Genomic DNA, 10,573 nt, shown 5'->3' with positions numbered 1-10,573 from the left:
CTCGTCAAGCTAATCGATTTTAAACACTAACGGCAAGGTATAACGTTTGTAACCGAATGACAAGCCGAACGCGAGTGTAAACGCAAGCGCGTGTCCTGAGTGAACACAAAACCGGCGCGCTCATTCTTTCTTTCGTGTCCCTTTGAGTCGTGCCCAAAAAATCCGCAAGACGAGCCACGAGCCCCCCGCTTACACTCGCGTCTCGTGGTTCGGCTCGCGGCTGGGCTCGTGGCTCGCACGAGAATATAACGCCTATAATATACTTACTAGCGTCTGTTCGGAAAGAAAAGAGTCGTGGAATGTATTGGGCACATAGAAGGTAGGATCGTATAGAAGTGGTATACGCGTGCCTCCGTGAGGGACAAAACATACGCAAATGCGACACTGTGATTGGTCGAATTCATTTGTTGCCCACCATAATCCATACTAATAAAACGGTGGGGAACAAATAAAATGTGAGACTGTGACAAGGACAAACAATAATAGCTCTTTCGCTGCTACTCCTACTGAAATATACATAAGACTATCCTGTTCGGTCACTTCTCCTCATCCTTATGCCAGATCCAGTTTTAATACTAGATTCATGATTGGGCATGTATTGGGCCCCATTATCTGGCTGACGCAACTAGGAACAAAAATAGGTTTTGTATGGACTTTAGTGACCTAGCCATAGCCAAAAAAACAAAATAAAACGTCAGTGCTATTTATCTGTCATGTCAACTGTCAGCCACATTGCTTTGTTGCTTGTCATGGCGGTTCGTAGGTTTTACTTACGTATTTCTTGCAATTTCTTTTTTAAAAGCCTTCGTTATTTTCCAAAACAGTCAAACGTGATAAGAACATACAGTGAGTCAATAGATTTTGTTTAAATGCCACCGAAAACTAAGTTGTTTCAGTGCGAAATATGTGGCAATTGATACTCTCGCGAAAATCTCAAAAAAGGAAGTTTGTGGCGAAATTTCCATTAGATGAAGACCGGTAAGTATTGCTTTAGATACTTTTAGCCTTATTTTGGTGTAGCAGGCTATAACCACGTCGAAAATTAGATATTTCATATCCACTTTCATTGTGAACTAGGGATGTACTACAAGTATCGATACGAAGTATCGATATCGACTGCAGCCTAATTTTTTATCAATGTAAATAGTAAATAAAATAAAATGAGTGATTTTCCTGGTAACTTGCATACAACAGGACTATAATTATTTCTCCGAATATTTTTAGTGGAAAATTATCTATCATCTGTGCATTAATGGAATGGACATTATATTATAACATATTTTTGGAATCTAGTAATAGGGGTTATTACTGTACTGCATTGTTCTGCCGCCAGAGTGCAGCACTACCGACTCTAGTAAATTTATAGACTAACTTATATATACTCTGCCTTAAACTGTTTTTTGACAAGTTTTCACAGACAATAAATTATGACATTGATGCATCAAGGCGGTTTGTTAACCAGGGCCTACCGGTAAACGTGAAAATCGAAATTTGGTTATCTATCTCTGCATCGCTCGAATATGCAAGAGTGATGGAGAGGTTAGATAACGAAATTTCGATTTTCTTGTTTCGCGGTGGACCCCCAGATTGTGACTGATAGTGGTAGTGGCGCTACGCAGAGTTTTGCGTAATATTCCCTATTATTTAAGATTTTAACCTAAAAGATAAGAAAATGTATGTGAGCCTGTTTTAATTATTAAATGTTTCAGATGCAGGCAGTGGGTCAAATAAGTTGTAAAGGAAGACTTAATTTTATTATTCAAGAATATAATACATAGAAAAAAAAACATTTAATCAGGTGAACACACATTTTCCTCTGTTACCTGTGGACCGTCGAACCTTCGGGATGTATTTTAAATTAATTATATTAAATTATTAAAAAAAAATCATTTTACATATTTTTATTTTAACAAATAAATATCGTGTTCACATTTAAGTCCAACCATGTATTAGTCCACTCAAAGAACACTATATATAACATACGATTTAAATATGGACTCGATTCTAACCTGATTTCGAGTACGAAATTTGTTAACAGGGGCCCATGTTTCAACCCTCCCCAATTTATCGATATCGATAAAATATGCAAGCGTGTAGCATACTACACTATTGAAGTCTGTTATGTTGGTACTATTGTTGTTTGACAGTTCTTTGTCGTACATGTTGGTAATGATTGGATAACCAAACATACACACAGACTGATCAAGTCGCTAGTATGGAAGTCCCGTCTCTTAAAACGTAGTGATTATATTCTCTTTGGGCCCCATACTCTTTTCTTTCCGCACAGACTCTATACGTATACTCTTTGGGGTTGGTGCTAGCCATAGAAGGTAGGATTGTATAGAAGTGGTATACGCGTGCCTCCGTGAGGGACAAAACATACGCAAATGCGACACTGTGATTGGTCGAATTCATTTGTTGCCCACCATTATCCATACTAAAAAAAAGGTGGGGAACAAATAAAATGTGAGACTGTGACAAGGACAAACAATAATAGCTCTTTCGCTGCTACTCGTACTGAAAGATACATGTGCTAGAGTCTGTGGTCTCTGTCCAAGTGTCAGATCGGAAACTTCATTTCATACAGCTGTGTGCTGACATGACCCTTTTATCTTAAGTCTAGTAATATATTATTCTTTGTATTTTCTATACAATTTCTATTGTTAACTGTTGGGGTTTTCCTCTTTAGTCATAATATTTATACTGTGTTAAATTATTTTAATATATTAGGATATATATTTATAAATCACACTGATCACACAAAGTCTCACGGCACAGATTTCAGTGACTAATATCCGAAAGCCATCAGTTCTATAAGGACATGACCGTCTCCTTATAAGTCTTTAACGAGTCGAGTATCGAAGTTCAGCAATCATATGTGATGTCCGACGGCGACCCGTCTCTCGAAGAAGACATACCGCGGCCTTTACTAGAGAAGGTTGAGGATAATGTGTTCACGCCAAAGATAGCAACCCCTATTTACGCGGGCAGCGTGAAGTTGCACCATAAGAGGTCTGACGCGGCGGAAACGGAGACCTTCCTGACTGACGCGCAGCGCAATGACCTCGCGCTCCAGCAGCTACTGCAGGATGGAGATGGCGACTTTAACCAAGTAAGCGGTCACACTGATCAAATAATATAACCTCTAAATAATTACAAATGATTTTGCAAACAAAAGTAAACAATGTACTAACAAACAAATCACCCATTATTATTTTATCTCACTTAATATTACAAATGCAAAAGTAATTTGGTCTGTCTATCTCTTATGTTTTTATGCTTTAACCCCTGAACCAATGTCAATGAAGTTATGCTTGGGGGTAGTTTGAGCCCTCAGATAGAACATGGGATAGTTTCTATTACACATGTCATTATTTTACGCAGACAAAGTTACATACAGAATTATAAGATGCTAGTAAAGTATTCCTAATAGATTCAGTTTGTAATACAACAGGTACATATGTCATTAACAAATTATCCCAATTAGAGCTGTTTCCTACTGACGTCCAGTTTTTTGCAGGTACGGTTTTTTGCAGGATCCTATTTTAGTAGTATAGGTGCTAATATAGTAATATAGCAAAAAACCATAACCTCAAAAAATGGATGTCAGTGGGAAACAGCTCTTATTCAGCAATGTTATATACTTTCCAAGCATTTACACAATGATTGAGTCCGCCTCTATTTCAAATTCTCTTTGGTAATAGGGTCCCGTTTTTACCCTTTGGGTATGGAACCCTAAAAAGCATGTATTAACGTAAGGGATGACAACATCGAATATTATTTGATTCAATTCATCATTTTAGTAATTGATATTCATAATAAGTTTCTCTACATATATATTTATTATCTAAAAATTAAATCAATAACTTTTAATTTATTGTTGATATGTACAATGAACATAGTCGCGGAATTACACACAAGTGCAATAATGAGTAATGTGACTAATGTGTCACATTGTATGGAAATTTCCATTAAACCGGTTCCGGTTTTCTTTGTTCTTAAGTTTAGTACAATTCACTAGCCTTCTATAAATAAAGGGAGTTATTGCTAATTAACATGTACAAGTATCATACCTGGAGTTGAAAGTATCCATAGGCTATGTCTATATTGACTATAGGTGGTCAATTCAATTTTTAATCAATTACAAAGCCTAACTGGATGCTGTTAAGCAATAATGTGTCAACCCACATTAATTTTTCAATAAGATGTCAACTCAAAAAATTGACGCTTAAAGTTGACATTTTATTGCAAAATGGATGTGGGATGACTCATTTTTGCTAAACACTATCCCTATGGTAAGTTGTAAGCTGTATTAGGGTAATTGCGTATGATTTCGGGTGATAATTCAGATGAATATCACCCGAAATTCCATCATAATAAAAGTTCCTTTTCGGTATTATCCAAAGGTTTTCGATTGGTTAGATATCTAATAAAAATGGATGATCTTCTTTTATATTTACATATGTGTAGAAATGAGATTGTGGCCAATGTAATTGATTGATCAGATTGGCAATGTATTTGCTCGTGTGGGCTGGTTGTACCAATAATAAGTACCTTCTTGCATAGTTATTATTGTAATTAGCCTTTATTATTGAAGTTAGTTGGTACATAGTATATATTAATTCGGTTTCATAACTTTAACTTCAACTTGTCCTTTGGGGCTGTCCATAAATTACGTCATCGATTTTTGACGATTTTGGACCCCCCCCCCCTATAATCATCCAAAAATCATGCATCAAATGACCCCATTTCCTCCTACTTCATGCTACCGTCATCCGATGTCCAGACCCCCCCCCCCTAATTTGAAATGACGTAATTTATGAATAGCCCCTTTGACGTAGGCCTCCTCCATAGCTTTCCATTTGATTCTTTCTTTTGCTGTTTGCATCCATTTACCTCCTCCTATTCTTTTTAGATCATTCGACCATCTAAACTTTTGTGGACCACTCTTTCTTTTACTATATCTTGGGCACCACTCTACAAGGTCCTTTGTCCACTTATCTAGGGTTTCTCTCATCATATGGCCTGTCCGGCGCCTTTTTTGTTCTTTTATTATTTTAGTTATTGTTTTTGTTTTTGATTTTGCCTTGATTATGGACAATTTGACTCTGTCTCTAAGTTTTATATTAAGTATGCTTCTTTCCATATGGTTTTGACATACATTAAGTTTTTGGTGCTGCTTTTTTGTAAGTCCCCAAGTTTGGCAACCGTAAGTTAATACTGGTATTATACAACAATTGAAAACTTTAAATTTCTGCTTTGTTGGTATTTCTTTTGCCTTAAAAACTTCTTTCAAGGACCAAAACTTTCTCCATGCGTTTGTGGGTCTTTTCTCAAGTTCCTTATCTGTCTGGTCTTCAGGTGATATTATTTGCCCAAGGTATACATATTCATTAACATAGTCTATTTCATGCCCATTCACTATAATTTGCTCCTTTAATACTGTTCGTCATTAAACCCATCAACTTCATAACAGTTATTATTAGGCCTAATGTGGGCCTTGTGATAATTTGTAACAGCATCTACTGCGGCCGACGGCCGACCTCCGGTCCCAATTATCGCCATTGATTATTTCCTAATCAGATTTTTATTGGTTGTAACATTAAATAACTCGCTGAATATTTTAAATATATTATACTCTATATTGAAGTGCGCCTTGCATTGTCGTGGTAAACTGACTATCTAGATCAGACCTAACTAGTACAGTGGCAAGTCAGTGCTCTCGACCGAGTGCTCGCAAATCGCTCAGTCAATTAGGACTTGATCACACGTACCGAGTACAGTGGCGAGAGTGCCCTCGACCGAGTGCTCAGCCACTCACTCCCTCGCCATTGTAATTTGCGTCCGAGTACCGAGTACTGAGCACTCTGCCGACTCTCTCGCCACTGTACTCGGTACAAGGTACTAGGTGATCACTGCATTAGGTGTGATCCAGGTAAGTCTGACATCGTAACGTTCAGGGGCAGTTTATACCGGTCAGCCATCGTTGAGTGGTGGATAAGATCAATTACCTCATGTTAATTGTTTCCATCTAATGCTAATAAAAATTCACATTCGCTGCAAACATTGGCTATGTCAGTCACATGAGAGCACACCAGCGACGCTCTCAGCGGTAGAACGCAGTCACTGTGACCGAAAGCGGCTAGGAAGAGATGATGAATAAAAATGTAGGTAGGTAAAATAAGTATTGATCAATTTTGTTTACAAGGTGTGGCAGACATGTACACGCCGGTGAAGTAATTGTAGTAATTGCTTGCGGGTAGTTCGGTCGTTTTACGGTTTTGACATGCAAATCCCCCGTGAGCCGATACTCACGATACTTAAGTGTGCCGTTAAACAGTAATGCTGTAGCACAATGTTCTTATTTCGACTGCATGCCAGTCATGTAACTCGGGCACCGGCAAATTCATTTATTTAATTATTGCTATATTATATTATATATTTCCAGTTCGTGTTTCAATAATAATGCAGATACACAGATCCTTTTGCACTCTGTTTCTGATCGTGAATTTTGGAACTGTACTGTGCCTAAAATAAAATTAAAAACGCATTTAACTGATTTGCAAGACCGAAGTGATCACATAAGTGTTCCGTGAAAACGTTTTGCACGGAACACTAAAAACAACTGTTTTTTTCTGTGAATTCGTTATAATTACCATAAGTACCTGAAATCTATTTAGAACAGTACACAGGCCGTGCAGATAAGCAAGCACACATAACAGCTATGATCACTTAACAAACATACTTACATGAGTCAGTCTTATAACGAAAGAAGTGCCAAGGTCAGTAGATCGTTCTTCTTCACTCAGTGGTGCATCAGTGGTGATTACTGGTGATATTTGTGTGAAGTGAAATCATTTATAATGTTATTATATGTAATTATACAATGTGAGAACTAATCAAATAGAATCCAACTAGCCGGAAAGAAGAAATCTGTCGTAAGTAGGCATTATATAATATTGAGAATACTTCCATTTTAACGCAATGTACCTACGTCATTATATTTTAGGGCACTCATTATAAACTTGGTATTATCTTTGTATATACTTAGATATGCGGTAAAGTATTTAGTTAGTTCAAACTAGGTTGGTTACCTGGTACCTCTTACATTACAATAAATTGTTTACAGGCCTTCTACGTGTAGGCTTTTGCTGACTCGTGCCTAGGGTATTATTGTCCCGTGTATGTACAGTAAAAAATATTGTTACCCAAAATAAACCCCTGTGAAATGTTGTTTCCGTAGGTAACTATCAGCTGTAATTATGGGTTAGATAAATAATGTTAATTAAGAAGTTAATAACTATATTTTTGACAGAAATATACATTCTATAGTCATATTTTTCACACAAGCTTGAGAATTGGATAGAGTAGGTAAACTGTAATTTGCGTGCGTGTAATAATTAATTTAATGAGATGGTGTTATGGTCGACATCATAAAGTTCTATTGAATTTAAGTTACCTAACTTAATTTTCATAGTGCTATTCCTTATGTAGGCATATTTTGACAAAAAAACTGGCTATTCGAGCCCGAGCTTAAGGAGGTCAGATTGATTTGGAACAGAATCCTTATTCCACCACTTCTTATCCAGGTCCTAGGTGGCACCATGTGGCACAGAGGAGGTACTCCTGCGGTTCCATAATTTTTGTGTATTTATTGTTTTGTATTTGCTTACGTTTGTAAGTATGTTTATACTTCTGAACCTAATTAATGTACTTAGATGTATTTCTGATAGGACTTTACCACGATTACGTCCATGTGCGACAAAATGCTTTCATACTTTAAGCAGCTGTCCGACCGGCGGCGATAGCGAAAAGCGAGTAGCGTTGGGCTTGTCTTAGATAAACTTGGCGTTGGCAGAGTGAACAACAGCCTATGTAACTGCTGCTTGACCAGATACTGACGCGATCGTCGACGTCCGAATGTTATCTTCGTAAATGTATGTGCGTAGTCTGGCTCACCCGCCGCACGCCACGTCCACTTGAGGCGCATGGCGTTCACCCACCCCGGCGTCTTGTAAATTATAGAGCTCAAGCTTATTACGAAAGAAAAAATGGACTACTCGAGTTTAGTGCAATCTAATATGTACATACCGTACTGTTTGTAACGATGATACGTGGCAGGCGTGTGGTCAAGCAGACTAGTCACCCGCGGCGCGCATAGTGCTAGTCTCCTGTCGTGAGGTCACGGCACGCTGTCCGTCGTGGGTGGTATTAAGCAGACTGTAGCCTTATTCGCACTGGATCTACACGAACGTTTCTTGCGCGTGAGAATATTCGAACTCTTCTCGCTTTCTCGCACCCGCCCCGGCCGCATAGCTTGACTGACAAATATAGTACTTACGCAAGTGCGAGAAGAACGCTCGAATTCGCACAAACACGTGATTGCTGGATATCGGCATAAGATCGCATAGAGTTTGAGTTGAGTATTTAAAGATGTCGACTAGATTATCGATAGAAAAACAATAAGTAACTTTTTGTTAGGGCCAGAAGGAGAAGGAAACGCAACAGAAGATGGGTGACCTGCGCGCAATGTCGGTGCTCAGCACGTACCAGGACAACATGTCACAGGACATGAACACCGACCGGTGAGTCCGTCACACACTGATGCCACACGTCTCCAACCTGCTGTTACCAGTTGGGTACATTTGAAACATTGATCTCATAACGGATACTTCAAACTATTTTCTCGTTTACTCGGAGTCACTCAATAAACCGATTAGGTAAATGTTATTGACTCAGTGTGGTATATTCGCCTTATTTCCGAGGAAGGAAAAATTAGTCTTAATATTCTAGTTTCCGCTTTTGGTGTTAGTTTGCTATTGCGTTTTGATTTGTTATTTGTTATTGATGATGATTAATTTAGTAACGTATGTTTTATACATATATCATTAAATCAGACTGCGTCAATAAATATTTGTTATTTAAGTGCCTTAAAGTTGTCCACGGCGTGTCAATAATAACAAACATGCTAATACTTATTTACATGTTGCTACAGAATACAGATGTAGTGAATAATCCTTTCCATCGTTTTTTTACGGAAACGTAAACGTACGAACGTGTCATGCTATTTCAGTCACTCTCATTACAAAAAGTACTGACGTTGACTAAAGTAGAATAGCAAATACGAACGATTCCGAGAAAATACGATGGGAAAGGAATAAGAAAGGATTACTTATTGTACTACATCTGTCATGCCCAGATTGGAGACGGTGGATATCAAAATTGCTCAAGTCAAATTGAAACGTATTGATTCCTAACAGATTTTATATGTATACTTTTATTTATTTATTTAAACTTTATTGCACATAAAATTATATGTACAAATGGCGGACTTAATGCCATAAGGCATTCTCTACCAGTCAACCACTGGGCCAAAAAGAGACGGTTGTTTGGTGCAGGTTTTATAATAGAAAAATTAAAACGATAATCACAAAACTACTATTACTACTATTTACAAAATTGCCACTACTATGCCAGTAAGGAATAAATGTCACATCATGTTATTTATCCGGTACGAGACCAATGTGTTTGAGTCGACTAGTTATCACTGGATTGGTTTGTATCTGCGTTTGCTTCGCTGTTGTCTGTTTGATCTGTGCCGTGTCTGTGCCGTGTCTGTGTCATCTACGTCATCTATTGTGTGTCCACTTCATTCCGCTTTGCTTAGCAATTTTATTAGCAAATCGAGAACTATGTTTTTATGTACAACACATTAACGAGTTGTTATTTATCTTATCATTGTATGTATTTTATCGATTTGACTAATATGAAGTACAGTCACCAGCTATAATATGTTACACAACAAAGGCCGCAAAAATATCTGACACGATCTTATTTGTAGAGCCATAAGAGCGTGTCACATATTTTTGCGGCCTTCGAAGAGTAACATATTATTGCAGGTGACTGTACTTACTTGTACTATTTAATTAATTAATGAGCACTTTGATTTTTGCACTAATTTAATAGCCTGGATTAAAATGACGTACCTAATTAATGTTTAATTACAATTGAACAGCCATTGTAGAAATTGTAGAGTCTAAAACCTAAGCGAAGAGAGAATATACCTAATAAATAATAAAAATATTTCTCAAATCTTGTCACTAGAAAAAGGCGCGATATTCAAATTTTCTATGAGACGATATCCCTTCGTGCCTACATTTTTCAAATTTGCTGCCTTTTTCTACTGACAAGATATGCTTGACCATCTATATGTAGTATATATGTCGCAGTCGGATCGTATAATCCGCCGTATTACATTACGGCTAGCCGTTTTCAAAAACAGGGGCGTTTTGAAATGCGGCGGTTTAACGATTAGCCGGATTGAATGCGGCTGAATGAGAATCCGCCGGAATGTATTCGGCGCCATACGTTCTTCAACACGGCTAGCCGTAATGTAATACAGCGAGTCATTAGCCGCCGCTTTGACAGTTTATAGTTCCCATTTTTAACACCCGTGGCGCTGCCTGACAAACGCTGGGGTGTCCATCAAATCTGGAGTTCGTCGGACTGTTTCTTTTCAAAAAACATTTCCATCGCAACTTAACTAGACGGAGCCCCGCTTCGCGGGGCTCCT

At 37.9% G+C, this 10,573-nt stretch overlaps 1 protein-coding gene across 5 annotated transcripts in view; it reads left to right on the top strand.

Annotated features, from left to right (window-relative positions):
- Positions 1-2,614: 2,614 nt before the first annotated feature.
- The window catches only part of LOC134804730 (anoctamin-1), a 39,790-nt gene continuing 31,831 nt past the window's right edge, over positions 2,615-10,573 (top strand). For 2 of the 5 annotated variants that reach the window (XM_063777928.1, XM_063777926.1), the window contains exons 1-2: positions 2,616-3,112; positions 8,488-8,585. In XM_063777928.1, the coding sequence (XP_063633998.1) occupies positions 2,882-3,112; positions 8,488-8,585 (329 nt within the window). In that variant the 5' untranslated portion in view covers positions 2,616-2,881. Of the gene's footprint in view, positions 3,113-8,487; positions 8,586-10,573 lie in introns of all 5 variants that reach the window. The other 3 variants (XM_063777927.1, XM_063777929.1, XM_063777930.1) reach the window with 3 other exon arrangements.

The sequence above is a fragment of the Cydia splendana genome, chromosome Z (assembly GCF_910591565.1).
Source record: "Cydia splendana chromosome Z, ilCydSple1.2, whole genome shotgun sequence".
Classification (NCBI taxonomy): domain Eukaryota; kingdom Metazoa; phylum Arthropoda; class Insecta; order Lepidoptera; family Tortricidae; genus Cydia; species Cydia splendana.
This window is presented reverse-complemented; position numbering and strand designations above follow the sequence as displayed.